Raw genomic sequence first — 20,191 nt, 5'->3', positions numbered from 1 at the left:
CAGAATGGCCACCATCAAAAAGTCTACAAACAACAAATGCTGGATAGGGTGTGGAGGAAGGGGAACCCTCTTATACAGTGGATGGGAATGCAAACTGGTAGAGCCACTAAGGAGAACAGTGTGGGATTCCTTTATAAACTGGGAATAGACCTGCCATGTGATCCACCAATCCCACTGCTGGGCATACCCCCCAAGGAAACCAGAAGTGAAACAGACACATGTACCCCAACGTTCACCACAGCACTGTTTACAATAGCTAGGACCTGGAAGCAACCTAGATGCCCACTGGCACACGAACGGAGAAGGACGTTATGGTACATAACAATAAAATATTACTCAAGTATAAAAAGGAACACACTTGAGTCAGTTCTAATGAGGTGGATGAACCTGGAGCTTATTATACAGAGTGAAGTAAGTCAGAAAGAGAAAGAGAAATACTATATATTAACGCATATATATGCAATTTAGAAAGACGGTACCAATGACCCTACATGCAGGGCAGCAAAGGAGACACAGACGTAAAGAACAGACCCTGGGACTCAGTGGGAGGAGTGGGTGGGATGATTTGAGAGAATAGCATTGAAACATGCACATTACCATATGTAAAATAGACGACCAGTGTCAAGTTCCATGCATGAAGCAGGGCACCCAAAGCCGGTACTCTGGGACAACCCAGAGGGATAGGGTACGGAGGGAGGTGGCTTTTCCAAAAATGACAGACGTGGCTCTCAGCATTCTTATGTATTTGCTAAGTTGAGGAACCCAATGCATATAAGTGATCCCTCCTCCACAAAAAGGTCCTCCTCACAATCTATGCGGAACCATCCCTTGCCCTTGACTTCCACACCTCACTCAAGCTTGAATCCATGAAGCAGTTAGCCTCCGTCCCACCCAATCCCCAGGGATATCCTTCTTTCCACCTTGGGCTCTGACTCCCAAGGCAGGGATGCCCCTTTACACATACACATGCCTTGCCTGGCAACACCGAATGGCTTTAGGACTGACTTGCTCAGGCACAAAGAAGGGAAGGGAAAGAAAGGGTAGGGACAGGAAAAGGTGACTATGTCCTAATATAGTCAGCCAATCAATGTGAACTGGGCCAAACCCAAGTAATGGGATGAAGCCATTCTTTTTATTTTCCCCCTCGTTGTCCTCCAACTTCCCTTCCTGCCTCCGTCCTTTGCCCCAGTTCCTTTTTCTTCTTAAGTCCTGCCCTCTATCAAGAGTACCAATGTTACGAGGCATGATTCCCACATTATAAGTGATCTCTGCTGCTTGGCTGACATTCAGTGTGACATCCCTGCAGCTGGGACACTGAAACTCTCTCTCTCTCTCTCTCTCTCTCTCTCATGATGGACCAGGTCTCACTCCTAATTTCAGGGATAGGTAGGAGAGACGGTGCAGGGCACACGTTGGAGCCCTCAGTCTTTCATCTGTGAAATGCGGATGATCACAAATTGTGGGAGAAACAGAGACAGCAGCAACCAGACCCCTTTCAATGAGTGCTACATACCAAACCCAGTGCATCGCAGGACTCCTTGACATTCAGGAGCACGCCAAGTAGATTTCCATGCCAGGACAGTTGCATTTGTTGTTCCTTCTGCCTGGAATGCTCTTCCCTTAGATAACTCCATGGCCTGCTCCCTCGCTTCCTCCAGATCTCTGCTTACTTGCCATCTTTCAGGGAGACTTTCCCTCCTTACCTTGAACAAAATAAGAACGTCATACCTACATATACCCTTTCCCCTGATCCAGCATTATCTTTCTTCATAGTGCCTGCCACCCTTGATTTATTTACTGACCACCAAGTCTATGAAAGGAGAGACTTGGTCAGTTCTGTCCTGTCACAAACTCCTCCAACAGTGCTCATGTATATGAAAGGTGCTCAGAAAACATTTGCTGAAGGATAGTCTGAAGCGAGGCCCTTTGCACACATCGCTAACATGCACAGGTACCCTGCAAGACGTGCACTGGCCCCACTGTATTAATTATGATACATACTGAGATTCCAGGAGACAACTGATATGCTCAACAACACAGAGTCAGCACGTCAGGTTCCATGTCTTGGAATCATGTCTGCCAGTTTCCAAACCCTCAGTTCCTGGACAGAGACATCACAGTCAAGAACATAAGAGGTTTTATTTCTGACACAGAGACTCCAGACAGCCCAGATAGATACCCAGAGACACCAAAAAGAGCTCACTGAATCTCTGCACAGAGAGCACACAACTCGTCTCAGACCCTCAAACACAGCTGAGACCATAACCATAGACGCTGTGACAAAGACCCTCCAAACAGACCCAAGTCTTTCAAGACAGAAACAAATGAGAACTGCACAGATACTTCACACCATGGAGACTGACTCCCAAACCACTCGGACACTTACCAACCTAATACAAAAACCTTAAACGGAAAGAGAACTTTTAATAACTCAAGAACATCATGTACCCTTCAGATAAAGTCCCCAGACAAATGGAAAACCTGCACCCCGTGCACAGATCCCCAAGCAGCTGAGACTTCACACCTTTAGACAAACCCATCCTTAAAGCAGCTCAGAGACATCACAACTTGGGGCCAGAATAAAAAACTCAGAGGTCTCACAATCTCGGGTGCAAACGCTTACAAAGTGATCTCACATCCAGGGACTGAAAGGCCAGAAAGCTCCAAAAATGCACACCCCGGAATACAGGCACACACATCCTAGGGACTTTGTACTATGGCTCACAAAATCCACTCAGATCAAATATCCCATCACTCACAACTCCGCCCAAAGGCTCAAGGAGATCAAATGTACCCAAACAGCACCTGTGTTGTCACACGTTGCGACACACAATCCCAGGCTCCCTGACACAGGTTAAGTCTCCAGGGAGAGACAGCTAACTCAGAGACCTCTCCCTGGACATGAATTGCATGCATTTGTGCGAATGACCGAGGGCTGCCACATGCTCCAGACTGAGCGAGAGCTAAACAAGACCGAAACGCCGTCAGCATGCACAGCCAGCGACTGCGCCAAACCTCGCCACTAACCAGGGCAGCTATTCGACCCCTTCGGGAAAAGCAAAAACTCGGACAAAAACTGTATGCTGTAAAAAGCCGCGAACGGCAACATGCCTCTCGTCCTCAGGTCCAGCTCTGCCATCCCAGTGCCTGTAACAGCCAGCCAGCCAACTGGAACTGGGCCGGAGACGAAGCAGGGCGGGACTCGCGGGACTTCCGGCGCCTATGCGCGCCCCGGAAGAGCTCATTCCGGCGACCTCGCGGTGACCAATCAATGCCCAGAACGCTTCCTGACGCCAGACCCCAAATTAGCAGCCCAGCTCGCTCCGTAGCCGTCCCCCCTTGGATGTAACCATGTAGAAGCGAAGGGGTGGAATTGGAAAGGAGACGAGGACAGCTGCCGCTTAATACCGGTGTCCACTCGGACTCAGATGCAGCGGGAAGCCGGAATGGAGCGAATGGGGATGGAGCCAGTGGTGCCATGGGTGCCTCCGCTGGGAACTCTGGTCGATGCCCGAGGCGGGGTAAAGGTACTCTCTGTGTTGTCATAGGCCCTCTCGAATGGTGCCTTCCAGAGTGGGTGGTCTTACCGCTACCCCTGCGTGGTACATCCCAGGACCGAACGGTTTCATGTGGCGCGCCCCTTGGTGGTGAGCCTGGGGAACAGCCGATGTAGATGCCGGTGGACCGTTAGAGGATGGATGATCCTCCAAGGGTGGAAGGGCAACGTGAGGATGAAAACCCCGCGGATTGCTGCAATCTTGGACTCGGAAAAATGTCTCCATAAACTGAAGATTACTTCTCTGTAGTGGCCACTATCTTAACAGGAAGCATGGAAAGCATTTTCTGTGTGCTGGGCGTTGTGCTTGTTTGTGCTTTCCTGTTTAATGCAGAGCAGGTCTCAATGTAGAAAGCCAGGCACAGTCCCCCAGCGGGCAGGGGAGAGAAAGCTTCGGACTGGGATCTGAAGGTCTGGAGTGGGGAAGGCCTCTGTCGTTGACTGCGAGTAATATGTGAGAAGGACAACAGGACTTTCCATTCTGTTAGGAAAGGGGTCAACTCCGAGGGGACCCAAGGATACTGCATAGGTGAGATAAAGACCATGGCTTTGTCACCATCTTGTCACCCCTGAGTATGTTTCCTAGCGGAATCCTCAGCCTGTCTAACTATGCCTCTCTCAACAAGTTTAAATTTGCTTAATCATTCCGACATTCATTCATCCTCTCCACAGTTTCTGTCAAGCACAACTATGTGTGTTAGGAAAGAGAAAATCAACCTTGGCTTCATGGAACTTACATTGTGTTGGGGTCATACAGCCCCAAAAGATAATTTATCAGATGTTCATAACGGCTATGGTTAACGTTAAACCGGGATAGTGAAATAGAGGGGATGATATCTAGAAAGAGTGGCCAGAGACCTTCCTTCTAAGATCGTGACATTTGAGCAAAAGCCTAGAGGAGATGCCTATCTGGTAGAAAAGTGTCCCAGACAGAGTTAAGGCCAGTGGAAAAACTGGGGAGTGGAACTCAGTGTAGAGTGTATGAAAAGAATGAGGAGGGCTATGTGACTGCCACAGCATGATGGAGGGAGAGCCGGGAGATCCGAGGAGAGCCGTGATGAGGGGCGGGTCCCCTAGGGCCTTCTGCCATAGGGGGCACCTTGACCTGATCCACAGGAGGGTTCTTACCAGAGAAGCCCCCAGGGTTCTTTCAGAGGCTCAGATCACACAATGATTGTTGAGGAGCTCTAGATTCATCCCAGGAAATCCACAGACCCTCTGCAGTTGAACATGCCTTTCCTGGAATCCGCTACACTCAAGGGGAATCCCCCCTACTGCTCCCAGTGGAGACAGAGGAAGGACCCTCACGGTATGAGTGAGGTCACAGTCAGTCTTGTAAAGGCAAAAAAGGAGGATGTAACAGGCACAGAGATGGCAGAGAGAAAGACAAAGATAGAACATTGGAGAGGAACAGAGAGACTATTTCTAGCAGCAAAGGATTCCCAATTAGCACCCACCTATGGGCCCCATTGCTTTTTCGATGATCCCACAGATGTAGGCAATTTCATCTCTAGTTCCTCTGCCTTTTCTAAAACCAGCTTGAACATCTGGAAGTTCACGGTTTATGTATTGCTGAAGTCTGGCTTGGAGAATTTTGAGCATTACTTTACTATCGTGTGAGATGAGTGCAATTGTGCAGTAGTTTGAGCATTCTTTGGCGTTGCCTTTCTTTGGGTTTGGAATAAAAACTGACTTTTTCCAGTCCTGTGGGCACTGCTGAGTTTTCCAGATTTGCTGGCATATTGACTGCAGCACTTTCACAGCATCCTCTTTCAGGATTTGAAATAGCTCAACTGGAATTCCATCACCTCCACTAGCTTTGTTCGTAGTGATACTATGCCAAAGCCTTTGACTGTGTGCATCACAATAAACTGTGGAAAAATTCTGAAAGAGATGGAATAGCAGACCACCTGACCTGCCTCTTGAGAAACCTGTATGCAGGTCAGGAAGCAACAGTTAGAACTGGACATGGAACAACAGACTGGTTCCAAATAGGAAAAGGAGTATGTCAAGGCTGTATATTGTCACTCTGCTTATTTAACTTATATGCAGAGCACATCATGAGAAATGCTGGGCTGGATGAAGCACAAGCTGGAATGAAGATTGCCGGGAGAAATATCAATAACCTCAGATATGCAGATGACACCACCCTTATGGCAGAAAGTGAAGGGGAACTAAAAAGCCTCTTGATGAAGTGAAAGAGGAGAGTGAAAAGGCTGGCTTAAAGCTCAACATTCAGGAAACTAAGATCATGGCATCTGGTTCCATCACTTCATAGCAAATAGATGGGGAAACAGTGGAAGCAGTGTCAGACTTTATTTTTTGGGGGGGCTCCAAAATCACTGCAGATGGTGACTGCAGCCATGAAATTAAAAGACGCTTACTCCTTGGAAGGAAAGTTATGACCAACCTAGACAGCATATTAAAAGCAGAGACTTTACTTTTCCAACGAAGATGCATCTAGTCAAGACTATGGTTTTTCCAGTGGTCACGTATGCATGTGAGAGTTGGACTGTGAAGAAAGCTGAGAGCTGAAAAATTTATGGTTTTGAACTGTGGTCTTAGAGAAGACTCTTGAGAGTCCCCTGGATTGCAAAGAGATCCAGCCAGTCCATCCTAAAGGAGATCAGTCCTGGGTGTTCATTGGAAGGACTGATGCTGAAGCTGAAACTCCAATACTTTGGCCACCTCATGCGAAGAGTTGACTCATTGGAAAAGATCCTGATGCTAGGAGGGATTGGGGGCAGGAGCAGAAGGGGACAATAGCGGATGAGATGGCTGGATGGCATCACCGACTCGATGGACATGAGTTTGAGTAAACTCCAGAAATTGGTGATGGACAGGGAGGACTGGCATGCTGTGGTTCATGGTGTCGCAAAGGGTCAGACACGACTGAGTGACTGAACTCAACTGAAGTGATGGGCCCCCAGCCCTGCTACTGGATGAGGTACCTATCTCTACAGGAGAAAAGAAGCTGCTCCCCCTCCCTGCACCCCCCTCCCCACCAGGGACTGTCTCTAGGAAATGACTCAGTTGCCCGTGGCCTGGCTCTTGATCATACTCTCTTGGCACACATCAGGGTCCTCTGCCCTGTCAAGACATGGAGATGATCCAGTCATGGGGAGGCTCATGCTGTACACAGGGTCCCTCACAACCCCTCCAGCCCTGACTGCCCTCCTGCTGACCTCAGTTCCAATGAATGCTTTAGTGGGGGAAAGAGAGGCAGGGATCACTGCATTCATGGTGGAGCCTCATGCAAATTGGTGAATGTGAAGTTTCTCCCCACCTGCTTGGAGGCTCACCTCTGTATTTTCCACCACCACGTCCCCAAGGAATGTGCAGATTACATTTGATGCATCAGGTAAGCAGCTGGGTGTGTGATGGGGAGACACAGAACATATCCTGATAGTGAGACAGTCACGGGGTCCTTGTGGCCCTGTGCCAACGCCCCCCTCCCCCACTACCTGGCCAGGGTTCTGCTGGGTCTTCCCTGCCTCCTCCAAGGAGCCCAAGCCTGCATCCAGTTCCTCCTGTCCTCATGAGCCGAGACCCTCCATCTGCACTGAGCCTTGGGCTCCCATCTGCAAATAGTGGCCCCTTTGCCGTGGGTTGGGCAGATTGTCTGAGTGAGTGTGTGTTTTCTGTGGGTTCTGTGAGGTACTCAACTTTTCTTCCAATAAATTTGTTTTTGTTTTTTTCGAAGTTAACCTTGACTGACACCAAGGACTTGAGCTATTTTAGACTTTAGACCACTCATTTGGTACAATGAGTGAGAAGTAGGTAACTGACATTTACAGAAAAGGGGTGGGAGTGCGGTGAGGAATTTGGGCTTGGTTATCTGGCCTAATTTTGGCTTGATTATCTGCCCTAAGTCATGTTGAAAGCAGGGTTGGGAATTTGGCAGTCTATGAGTGCAGTGTTGAAATCATTTTTTAAATGGTCGTGTAATACAGTAAACTGATGGCAATCATTAACTCTGGGGAGAGAAGGGATGAGGTGAGCAATGCACCTGGATATGTGGTTGGTAGGGTCTTTTAAAGCAAAAGATCCATGTCTTACAAGAGGACATCTAAGCAAAAATGACAAGAAGTTAGGTACTTTTGAGGGACGAATCAATAGTATCTGGAATGAAATTCAATTTGAAAGCTGCTACAGAATGGTGAAGGGAAAGGAAGGGATGTTGCTCAGTCATGTCCGACTCTGTGCAACCCCATGGGCCTACCACGCTCCTCCATCCATGGGATTTTCCAGGCAAGAGTACTGGAGTGGGTTGCCATTTCCTTCTCCAGAGGATCTTCCCAAATCAGGGATCGAACCTGGGTCTCCCGCATGGTAGGCAGACGCTTTACCATCTGAGCCACCAGGGAAATCCTACAGAATGGTAGGAAGGGCCTAAAAATTTCAAAGATTGCAGGGTGGCCTGTTTAATGAAAGGAAACCATCATCAATCCCTTAGGTGATCAGCTCAAGATTCACCTTGAAACCTCCAAAACCATGTTCCAAATTTATGTCTTATAGTCACAGTGCTCATTCATGTAGCTGGACAAGTTGCAAATTTGGTTTCCAACTTCAGGGTGTGTTGCATTCATATCCTCACCAGATTTGTTATGTGGATGTTAAAGAATGAATTGGTAATATGGTTGTAGATGCAGAAGTTTTTATTGCAAACATTATGTTTGCTCATAGTCTTATGCTGCCATTTTTCTTTCCGTCACATAAATTTAAAGCTTCTCATGTCTGTTTTTGTTTCTGGTGTTGATAACTAATTAAATTCCAGTGCTTGGCTTTGAAAACTTCCTAACTCCTAGTAGGAGATCTCTCACTGTGGTAAGAAGTAGGAAATAGATGCAGAAAACAGAAATTATTCTGAATCATAACCTGTTCCTGTACTGGTTATTTTGAAGAAAGGATCCTGAGAGACAGAGTTCAGAGATATTTGTTTGGCAGGACCTGAGAAATTTATCTTTTACCCAAGAATGATCTGTAATTCTGATTGGTTGTCCTTCATAATAATTTCTTGCCCCTTTAGTACTATTTAAATAAATCTCTCTCTTTTTTGTAAGGTGCATATATTTGCGAGTTTCTCCTTTACCCAGAAGAGGAGCACTGACTCTCACATTTACTTGTCTGGCAGTAAAAAGAAAAAACAAAATAACCTATGACTGTTGAGGTTCTTCTTGAGATGAAGTTTGCAAGTCGATGCCTCATTTAAAGTATCAGGACTAACTATATTATGGGAGGCTTTAGAAGACTTGAAGCATCTCCAGGCCCAAACCCAAATGAACCTTCCTTGGTAGCCTGAACATGTCTTCTTCCCTTGTGTGATGAGGTTGTTCCTACCTTGGCGGAGTTTGCTGATGTATTATCTTGTAAGGAAATCTCTAGTCTCTTCGTATCTTGACATTCCCTATTGCCTTTAAACCTATAACTATAGTGGATCCCACTCGGGGGAAGTGTGGTTATAATGTTATATCTTGTAGTTAGAGTTAACATATAGAAAAAAGAACTAGAGGTACTTGCTAGTTTGCATCTCATTGTCTGGGTAATATACTTGGAAAAGGATTCTGGGGAGCCACTCACTGACCAAGGAAGGAAAGATACTTCGGATCAGGAGACTGTTATCAATATGAGTGTGCCTAAGAGAGGATCTAGATTAAATGTAGTGGGTCAGTCAGATGATTATTTTGACTCCTTACATTATCACATCGTACTCCTCAATATACCAACATCTGTGGTGTTACTGAATGCTTTGTACAATGTCATAGTACCTTGCTCGATACTAGTCCTGAACAAAGAAATTGTTTTATAACCCATGTGGAATTACTGATCTTATTTTAGAATATATCTTATTATCCAGAAGCAGTTAGTTTTATACAATATCTGAATAATTTACTGACGTTCCAGCGATAGCATCTTTTTAGCAACTAACAAGTCTCCCTCTCTCGCATAGAATGTAGTCACAGACCTATAGTTATTTTTGTTTCATTTTGTTATTTCATTTTAACTCTGCTTGGGCCTTTGTGTCAATTTGTAGGCTCCACTGTTTAGTCTCTGTTCCTGCTCACTCCCCTGCTGCTCCTCTCTGATCCTTTGGACTGTTTTCTCTTCCACCCTTCACCCCCATCCTATTCCTGTATGATGTGATGTTTGATATGCTGCTACTTTGGCTGCTGTTTGCCGTTCAGTGTTTATACCAAGGCAAAGCTCTTTGCTTCGCCCCTTTTAAATCTGTTCAGTTTTGTTGTTGAATATACCAGCACAGGGTGTATAGTTTCCTAAGACTATTGCAAAACAAGAACTGACTTAGAGAAACTCTAGGAATAAACTAACTACCCTGCCTTCCAAGTCAAATGATCAGGAGAATGGGGTCGTTAATATCAATGGTGATACTTTGCAGATAAGTGCTTAGCTGCATGCCAAGGTGAAGCTAAAGACCAGCAGCAGCATCTTGGAGTCCTCTTATCAAGGAGCCTCCCTTGATGGCCTAGAGCTGGAAACACTTTTCCCACTGAGGCACAGAGGAGGAATCTGCTGAGTCCACTTGGACCAGGGGCCCTCAGGTGAGGGAAGGCCAGATCATGAAATGTAAACATTTGTCCCCCATAATTTGGGGGGTCAAGGCACCTTAGCTTCCTCACTAAAGATCAAAGTGGGGCAAATTCTTTGCCCGGAAAGGAACCCCTCATCCCTCCACTCCCCAAATTTGCTTTCCTTTGAAGAAGCATTCGGAGACCAGTGAGGACTATCAAGTGTTGAGCACAGTTGGGTCTCCTAAGAAAGTGGGAATGATAAAGCTACTGTGTGTGCGCCATTTCTGCACCTGAAACCCAGACTGCCTGGAGGATAAAGGACTGAAGAATATGATGCCACCTGAAAGAAGGGCGTGTTGGGTTGCAGTTGGTGGGAGGCAAAGCTTGGGAAGCTGCTTGAGAATTAAAACTTGGCTTCTAGGGCTCGTTGGCCTCCACAGAGCAAGAGAGGAAAAACTCCTAATAAGTATGAAAATTCCAGTTATCATAGAATAAAAAGAAGAATATGCTCCTGGAGAAGAGTGAAGAAATAGCTACAGAAGGAATGAAAAGGCTAAGCCAAAGTGGAAACAATGCCCAGTTGTGGATGTGTCTGGTGGTGAAAGTAAAGTCCGATGCTAAAAGAACAATATGGCATAAGAGCCAGAGGTGTAGTCAGAGAAATCAGTTGCCGGTTCAGAGATTTAAATGTGCAGTGCTCCAAGCAATAAAAGGAAACAGAGGTATGCATTTATGTGTTTATTCCATGGAAGTGAGTAAAGCCATTGCCAGCATGACGGAAAACCCAGAAGCAGAGAAGGGAATGGTTCATCAAAACATGTATAAAAATAGGTATTAAAAACCGCAATGTCTAGTTCTGTCATGAGTGTCTTTCTGAGACACATTCTCCACTAAGGGTAACCTGGGACTACCTATCACCACAGTTTGTGGATGCATAAGAAAGACTGCACTGGAAGGAAAAAAACACAGTCTTCAAGCCCCTTTTCTCATCCTCCGGAGACTCTGTGGTTCCAGGACTCTACCTCAGTAGCCGGAAATCCTCAACCTGCACTGCACTCGCCCAACACAGGGAGCATGCGCAGGGCGTGCGCTCCCCTTGGCGCACATGCAGCTTGGTGCCCAGACGCCTTCCTGAGGGTATTCTGTGAGGAGCGTTGGGCCTCAGACGGACGTGTTTATTCAGTCCCGGTTCTTTCTGACTACTTGAGACGCACCAGGTAGGTCCACAGATCTGTCCTGTCTGGAGGTTAATTGTGCGTGTGTGTGTGAGGGGGAGGCGGCGAGTTTCGGCCGGGTCGGGCGGTGGGATCTGGGGCCTTTGAGGAGGAAGGCCCTCTGAGGAGGAAGGCCCTCGAGGTCGTCATCTTACTCCTCACAGGTGTCGTGATGCCATAGTTCTTGTCTTGGTGGCAGGAGAGGAAGGGCGGTGGGCAGAGGAGGGCAGGGGTTCAGATGGCGGTGGGAGGAGACTTGCGGGTGCTATTTGAGATATCTGGTTCATGGGGGCCCTGGAACTGACGACATAGCATAGAATCCGGGGCCGACAGTCGGCCTTGGGCCTTGGGCAGGGGGCGGGGTGGGCGATTAAGGAAAGGTCTAGAAACCAGACCACGGAGGGGTTGTGAGTGTATCGCGAGTTTTGTGGTAAGGTGCCGAGAAGTGGGCAGTTGCTCTGTATGCAGACTCACCTCAGCCACAGACACTGAGAAAATCCCCATAGTCAGGCTGTAAAGACTGACCCTTTCTTCGTGTTCCAATGGAATTCCAAGGAAGTTGGGGAAGATAGGACTGGTGAATAGGAGTGTGACAAAAGCAATAGTCCCGAATTTTTAAATTCCTAGCAGTATTTCACTAAATATCTTCATGATGGAGAATTCTGTTGTGAAATCACACTTCCTCACAAAAATTCTGTCTTCCTGTGTACCTTAAGGTGATTTCTCTGCCAGCTTAGTAAAGACACAAATGGCTTTGTAACCAACTGTGTTTGGTGTAATTGCAATGCATGTACACTCATACTTAACCAGAGTTTTCTTTTGAAAGTAGTTTCACATTTAAAAAAATAATAAGTCAACATTTGGTCATAAAAGTGCTCAAATATAGCTGTACTCTTAAATACATTTTCTAAATCACAATATTCTACTTTCAGGGGGAAATATGAGTGGGCAAGTGCCATCAACATTGGGACCTACAGGTCAAGATTCCTCCCAGTTGGATGAACCTGTGGTTGTGAGTATTTTACCATTTGATGTTTTCTATTCGCACAAATTTATTTTTGAGGAAATGATGTTAATTAGTACAGAGGCAGTGGTAATGGTCTTCCATGCTGATAAAGGGTAACAGTTTGTCTTAGGAAGGAACACTGATCCAGATGTATTACAGTCTGGCATTGCCTGGATGAGTATACTGTGAAATTCCCTGGAAATGTGCTCAGTGACTTTCTTCACCTGCTTATTAACAACAGATTGCATACTTCCATCCCAACATAGATTTAAATAGCTTGCAAAGTCTTTCTGGGTAACTCTTATGGGAGCTAACTCTTCTCTTGTGGAAAGAGTAACTTTATTAAAAGTAAGTACATAGAATTGTGTTGGAAAAATGTTGTTAGATTTACTTATCAGATATAGCTGTGTATTATGTATATTTATGTTATTAGAGGTATAACAACAAAATTTTTTATTTGCATGCACACTCTCCTAGGACCCGCAGCCCAGTGTTGAGCAACCTCAAGAAGGGGAACCACCAGCTGAGAATCAGGATATCACACCTGGAAAGGAGGAAGTAAACGGAGAGGATCCAGTGAATCATGATGAAGAGAAGGGGAAGGATGCCTCTGGAGGTAAAGTGTATGTGTGCATCATGCCTTAAGACATAACCAGTAAGAACAGGAAAGGAAACATTAGAAAAGGACTTCAGACAGTTCCTAAAAATCAGAGGAGTGTATAGTTTGCAGGTTAATGTTGTCGCTCAAATTTTCCCTTGTTTTCAAGACAAAGAGAGGGGGCAACTAAGTTGTCTGAGGACATCCCTAGGAAAGGAAAATGGTAATAACATTTGGAAAATTCTGCTTTCCTTTTTCTCCAGCAAAACATTCCTGGAATATTTCTCCTGAAGTTCTTATTCATCACATTTTTACCGAACTAGCCTAAGGCCTTTATTTTAATTCATAACACTGAGGGAATGAATATGATCATTCCCTTGTTTATATTGTATGCTTTACAGCTGAATTGATGAATTTTTTTTTTAAAGTTTCTGACCTGGAAACTGATCTCCAGGATTTGGCTGAGGCAAAGACTGGGGGTGAAGGTGGAGATGGTCCTGATATCAAGGAGGAGATTGCATCAAATATAGAGCCTGTTGAAATGCCAAAAGCAGGTATGTCATCCATTCAGAAAGTAATTTATGTGGTTTCTGTTTTTCAGAATATTATATCTTCAATGATATAGAGGAAGCATTGCTATTACTTTAATAAGAGGGTTCACATATTCTTTGAAAGATAGTTCAGACCCCAGATGCAAAGAAACGGATAGGATCAAAGCTATATCGAATTGAAAATATGAAAACATTTTCTTCTCTTGAGTATAAGTACTTTAAGCAGCAGCTAATAATTTTCAGGTTCTTTTATAATTTCTGCTTGTAACAAATATGGAATGCATTTGTAATAAGTAAATATCAGTTTATTTGAAATACGTTCAGGCATTCAAGTAGGTTCTAATACCAGCTTGAAAATAATGTGTGTGATTCTGTGAAATCCCTAACTCCCAAACTCAACTTTACTCATATCAGTTGTGAATTCAGAACAGATAAACTAAAATGCTAATTTTTCGATGCTAATTTTTGTATTCTCTGGTTGTCTTCCATGGAATGCATATAAGAATACTGTTTTTCATGATTTATTTATCATAAAATATCATCTTGAGTCAAGTTATAGCAGGCGAATTGCAATTTCATTACTACTTAAGAAGATGAGCCAACATTCTGCTTGATGTTTGTTAAATTCTGTCAAATTCTTAATTCTCTAGCTCTTAAAAAAGTAGTTGCAGTTTAAATCCTTTCCACAATGAAGCATGAAATGACTGAACAATGAAATGGCAAAAGATAGAAAGATAGTCTAGTTTCCTGTTTCTGTGGCTGATCAAGTTGAGAGAGTGATAAACAAAGCAGGTGTGAGTAAGATACATATGCTAAGCACACCACCTGCCCCCACTTTCAGTCTGTTTGTTTGTCTGTTTGTTTGCTTATTTTATTTGGAGGATAATCACTTTACAACACTGTGATGTTTTTTTGCCATACATCCCACTGTCACTCTTAAAGAACTAATAATAATCTGAGCCTCGTGATATAATCATCTCTAACCATATCAAATAGGTTCGTTTTCCTCTTTGATACATCAGTTTAAAGAGTTTTGAAGGTCAAAGTGTGTAACTCTAGTTCTTCCCGCGTAATCAACTTAGCATCTTTCACATACATGTTTTCCAAATTGCTGACAATTAGTTGCATGGTTCTGACTTTAAAGGAAGAACTTCATGGTTAGGGAAGAATTTCCTGTGTATTAGCCTTCTAGGTATTTTCACTTTACATTTTTGTTCCATTCCATTAGAGCATTTAGACAAAAATACAGGTTTCAGACTACTTTCAAGTAACTACAGAACATGATTAAAATGTTCTCATAGAAAAATCTTAGCCTTAAATATGCGTGGTATTTAAAAAGAAAAATACATAAATTACAAAGTACACAAATAAAAATTCCTACATCCAATATAAAAGGTAAGAAAAAGAGCAACTGAATAAACCTAAGGGAAAAAGAAAATGATACCTAATAAAAGATGGGTGTGAATTGTTAGGAAGAGGAAAATATATTCAAGTAATAGATATAGGCAATGTACTAGTTTACATAATTTTTTAACACATATATATACATTTTTTTATACTCTTTTCCATTGTGATTTATCACAGGAGATTGGACATAGTTCCCTGTGCTGTATAGTAGGACCTTGTTGTTTATCCATTCTGAATGTAATAGTTTGTATCTGCCAACCCCAAATTGCCAGTCCATTCCTCTCAGTTTACATAATTGTGAAGAAAATGGACAAAGCCCAAGTATACATAATTAGAAATATGAACAAGACACTAACAGTATATTACAGAATTAAATCAGTATAATCTGGAGCTCAGATATTTTCAGAATATTGATGAAATGGCTAGTAGGGTAGAAAAACAAATATTATTTAACATACCCCACAGTAACTAAATAGCTAAACATCACAAATACTGTGGGTGAACTTTTGAAACTGGTCAGAGTTCTCTCCGAAAGCCATTATCATTTAGAAACAAACAAAGAAAAAACCCGCTTTTCCAGATTTTCTTTCTGTCCTCCTACTTGCTTTTCTCTCTCACTCATACTCCCTCTTGCTGTCTGTTTTCTTTTCTTCTTTCCTTTCTTTCCTTCTTTTATTTGGTGTGGCTGTGAGAAACAGTCCTCTTTCTGCTTCACATTTTGATGTCACCGTGTCGCCAGTGATAGGAATGACTTAAAATTTGTGTCACCATATAATTTATTATACCAACTGGAGTGCTTTCCAGGGTGAAAAGAAACATTTAGAATTACATGAGGGCCACAAGTAAAAAGGGGGACAAATGTTTAACCGACTTAAAACAACCATATCAGGGATAAACTAGAACAAATGACAATTTCTACACTTTTCCACAGTAGAGAAGAAACAAATGTAATACTGGCCTTTTTATTTACTTCACTTAAGCAGTAACAGAGATGACAACTGTTTGGCTGGCCTATATTCAGAATATTATTTCAAACCAACACATTTAAATGATATTTTGGGGGAATTTTTGTTTTTTTGTGTGTATTTTGGTTTTGTTAGGGTGTTTTTTGTTGTTAAATGTTTTACTAAAAGTGTGCACAGTTTTGCCTTCCACTGAAAACTACCTTCTAATAGGTTTAAATGATGTCATTTATTCTGAACACAGTGTCCTTGTTTTCCTGGGTAGCTGGGAAGACTAGTGTGGTTTTAAAATACTGGTAATATGTTTGAAAAGTCTATAAAATCTTGAGAGGATTAACTGAAGGTAAGCCAAAGGGTCACCCTTAGTGTTCTTGTTTTAGTCCATTTTATAAAACTGTAGTGAACTTTGTATACCTCTCCTATCATCGAAATAAAATTCTGCTAAGTAACTTTAATGTTATGTTTATATTATAGGTGAAGGGCAACCATTTGCTTGAAAGAAGTTAAACTGAAACCATCTATGCTGGTCTTATATTGTGTGTTTGACTGTTACAGTTCTGTCAATAAAGTTTCTTTTTCTACTTGCATACTTTTTTGTTAAATTTATCGCTGGGTATTTAATGTTATTGAAAGTTCATGGTGTGTGAATTTTATTGTCTAGTTGAGCATGTATGTAGAGATAGAATGTCTGTATATAGATTTTCTGTCCAAGAATTCCTCTCTATATGCATATGAATTCCAAAACTTTATATCTAGATTCTTTTTGCTTTTCAAAATATACTATTATATTTCTATATTAACAATTTGTACTGCCTTAAGCCTTATATCTTTTCTCATTTTGCAGCACTAAACAAACCTAGCCAGAATAGTCTTGACTAAAACAGGTGATACTCGGCATTTTTCCTGGTTGGAAATGAAAAATTTTCTCCATTTCAGCCTGTTTACTTCGCTTTTTTGTAGGTATACTTTTTCAGAGGAAGTTCCATTCTATTCCTAGTTTGCTGTCTTGAATGTAGCTGAATTTTCATCAAACACATATAATGCATCCATTGAGATGATCATAGAATTGTTTTCCCTCCATTTTTCTATTAATGCTGTGAATTACATTGGTAACCTTATACATTTAAACCACCCTTGCACTTCTAGGGTTAAAAAAATTGTTCATGACGTAGTCTTTAGGAGTAATCTGCATGTTAATACATATTCATACATATGTGTATATACCCACATATAAAATAATCATATAAAAGCCTTTGGTCTCTTGAATAAATGGGTTTATGAAATGTGCCACCCAAATCTCATATGGTGTCCCTGATGAAATCATGAACAGAGAAACATTTTTTAAAACATAATGTACTTGTATTGTCCTATAGAGAAATAGAATGCCAAAGTCATTGTTAAAGGTTGTAGGGAGACAGAGAAAAACAAACTGCTGTCAAATTCCATGGCAGAGATTTAAAGATGGCGAAGGAGTAGGTGGAGGTGGAGTACATCTCTCTCCACGGATACATCAGGAATACACCTCAGACACAGACGTGCATGCAGAACACCAACTGAAAGCGGACAGGAGTACCTGACCAGTGGATAAGATTGTATAGAAGCACGCAAAACTCGGTAGGATGAAGGAACTAGGGGGAAAAAGACGGGTGTTAGTAAGACTGGACCTGCCCTCGGTGGGTGGGGGAACTGAAGCAGGGGTCTGATCACCGCATTGGGGCAATTGTCTGAGTCAGAAGAGAAACAATTAAGGCTGAGGGTGAAACAGCTGATCTGTGGCAGCCTAAATGGAATGAGAATCAGACATCCTTGCCACAGCCATACATACCCTGGACAGGGATGCAGGTGCCCTGGAAAGTGCAGTGGCTGGGCGCTGGAGTTTAGGGATTGTGGAGAAATCCCAGGGTGAGACCTGCTCTTGACAGCAGAGAGACGGATGGAAGCGGTGTGAAGGAGGAGTTTGTGGTGGGAAATGCCTGTGGAGGAAAGCCAGGCAGCCTTGGAAGCAAGGCGATACTGCTGAGTCACGTGTGTGTGTGGGTGGGGTGGGGTGGAGCCTCTCTCTCCCCACACACCAGCACTGGCAGCTGAACGGTAGAGAGGCTCACCCAGAGAGTGTGTGACGCACTGAACTACAGAGTAGGACCGCATCCAGGGTGCTCCTTCAAGTGCCTGACGTGCCAATATACAGAGTAGGAACCCAGCCAGGGGGGCCCCTCTATGTGCCCGATGCACTGAACAACAGAGAAGGACCCCAGGTAAGGGAGCCCTCTAAGTGCCTGAACGGGCAGAGCTATAGAGAAAGACTGGCCAAAGAGGCCTTCTGATCACCAGCTACAAGAGGCTCAAAAAAAGACTCTGAGAGGGCATTAACGCCTGCGGCAGAGGCAGTCCATGTCCCTGAATGCTGGGCGCCGCCAGGATCCGCACAAGCCAAGCAGCTGCGCCAACTTAACGCTCAACTCTCACTGGGGCAGAGCTGCCACAAGCAAAAAGAAGTCTTGCACCTATGCATGCAGAGTTGCTTGGGTCGTGTCCAACTCTTTGCGACCCCGTAGACTGTGGCCTGCCAGGCTTCTCTGTCAAGGGGTTCTCCAGGCAAGAATACTGGAGCGTATTAGGTAATACTGGTTGCCATACCCTTCTAGAGCACTATTTTCCTGCTGCCCTAGTGACCAACTCCCCTGAGTACCTGGTGTTGCCCGAACCCCTGCGACCCAAGCAGCTGCACCGCCTCCACACTTGGCTGGCTCTCATAGGGGCAAAGCCAAGTCTTCCAGGGCAGCCTCAGGAGCAAAATCCAGTGGACAACCGACATGCAGAGGTGGAAATAAAACCACAGTTGAAACCCAGGGGCAGTGTGGCTAAGGAAGAAGACCCAAAAGCTTCCCAACAGCTGTACAAGCTGCAGATTAAATCCACACGATCAACTAGGCAGACTCTCTGTCTATGGAAGATATAAAAGGACATTGGGAGCTACCACAAAAGAAAACACACTAGTTCTGATAGCTGTGGACACTGGAGGCAAGAATACGCAGGAGTAGGACCAGATTAGAATCTGAGCAACAAGTAACATAAAAGGGAAACCCCATACATTTAACAGCTGATCTTTCAGCAGAAACTCTGCAGGCCAGAAGGGAATGGCAGGATATATTTAACGTACTGAAAGGGAAAGATCTACCGACAAGATTACTGTACCTGGCAAAGAGCTCATTCAAAATTGATGGAGAAATTAAAAGCTTTTCAGAAAAGCAAAATTAAGAAAATTCGGTACCACCAAACCAGCTTTACAACAAATGTTAAAGGGACTTATATAGTCAAGAAATACAAGAGAAGAAAAATGATCTACAAAATCAACCCCAAACAATTAAGAAAATGGCAATAGGAACATACATATCCATAATTACTTTAAATGCAAATGGATTAAATGCTCCAATCAAAAGACACAGACTGGCTGAATGGATGCAAAATCAAGACCCATATATATATATGCTGTCTACAAGATACCTACTTCAGACCTCAAGACACATATAGACTGAAAGTGTGAGGTTGGAAAAATACATTCCATGTAAATGGGAAGCAAAAGAAAGCTGGATTAGCAATCCTCATATCAGACAAAATAGACCTTGAAGTAAAGAAGATTACAAGAGGTAAGGAAGGACACTACATAATGATCAAAGTACCAATCCAAGAGGAAGGCATAACAATTGTAAACATCTATGCACTCAACAAAGGAGCACCCCAATACATAAGAGAGCACTAACAGACATGAAAGGAGAAATTGACAGTAACACAAAAATAGTAGGAGACTTTAACACCCCACTCATACCAATGGACAGATCATCAAAACAGAAAATTAATAAGGAAACACAAGTCTTAAATGATACATTAGATGAGATGGATCTCATTGATAGCTTCAGGACATTCAATCCAAATGCAGAAGAATATGCCTTCTTCCCAAGTGCACATGGAACATTCTCCAGGATAGACCACATCTTGGGTCACAAAACAAAGTTCAGTAAATTTAAGAAAATTGAAGAAATGAATAAATAAAAGTGAAAAAAAAGAAAATTGAAATTGTATCAAGCATCTTCTCAGACCACAATGCTATGAGACGAGATATCAATTACAAGAAAGAAAAAAAAAAAAAAACTGTAAGAAACGCAAACACATGGAGATTAAGCAACATGTTTCTAAATAACCAACAGTTTACTGAAGAAATCAAAAGGAAAATCATAAAAATTTCTAGAAACAAATGACAATGAAAACACGACAACTCAAAACCTATGCGATGCTGCAAAAGCAGTTCTAAAAGGGAAGCTTACAGCAATACAATCCTACCTCAAGAAACAAGAAAAACATCGAATAGA

The 20,191-nt window shown here is 43.3% G+C and overlaps 1 protein-coding gene and 1 non-coding gene across 6 annotated transcripts; one reads left to right on the top strand and one right to left on the bottom strand.

Annotated features, from left to right (window-relative positions):
• Window positions 1–3,298: 3,298 nt before the first annotated feature.
• Window positions 3,299–16,411, top strand: LOC133052547 (X antigen family member 5-like). 5 transcript variants are annotated; one of them, XM_061137512.1, is made up of 6 exons: window positions 3,304–4,085; window positions 9,954–11,303; window positions 12,233–12,312; window positions 12,784–12,922; window positions 13,333–13,458; window positions 16,299–16,411. In XM_061137512.1, exons 3-6 carry the CDS (start codon window positions 12,241–12,243, stop codon window positions 16,319–16,321), a joined length of 360 nt encoding a protein of 119 aa, XP_060993495.1. In that variant the 5' UTR covers window positions 3,304–4,085; window positions 9,954–11,303; window positions 12,233–12,240; the 3' UTR covers window positions 16,322–16,411. The 5 variants fall into 5 exon arrangements, with proteins under 5 accessions (XP_060993491.1, XP_060993497.1, XP_060993495.1 ...); XM_061137511.1 differs by having other exon boundaries at window positions 8,620–11,303; XM_061137508.1 differs by lacking the exon at window positions 9,954–11,303 and having other exon boundaries at window positions 3,299–3,527.
• TRNAG-ACC (transfer RNA glycine (anticodon ACC)) lies at window positions 7,852–7,923 on the bottom strand. The gene has a single exon. It is a non-coding gene; the product is annotated as a tRNA-Gly (tRNA).
• Window positions 16,412–20,191: the final 3,780 nt, after the last annotated feature.

The sequence above is a fragment of the Dama dama genome, chromosome X, assembly GCF_033118175.1.
Source record: "Dama dama isolate Ldn47 chromosome X, ASM3311817v1, whole genome shotgun sequence".
Lineage (NCBI taxonomy): Eukaryota > Metazoa > Chordata > Mammalia > Artiodactyla > Cervidae > Dama > Dama dama.
This window is presented reverse-complemented; position numbering and strand designations above follow the sequence as displayed.

Bases quoted from the DNA above. Each gene is read 5' to 3' on its own strand.
- LOC133052547 (XM_061137508.1), top strand. From the start codon at position 3,479: ATGGGTGCCTCCGCTGGGAACTCTGGTCGATGCCCGAGGCGGGGTAAA. The intron at 3,528-12,232 runs GTACTCTCTGTG...TTCTACTTTCAG, and splicing joins ATGCCCGAGGCGGGGTAAAG to GGGGAAATATGAGTGGGCAA. The intron at 12,923-13,332 runs GTAAAGTGTATG...TTTTTTTTAAAG, and splicing joins GGGGAAGGATGCCTCTGGAG to TTTCTGACCTGGAAACTGAT.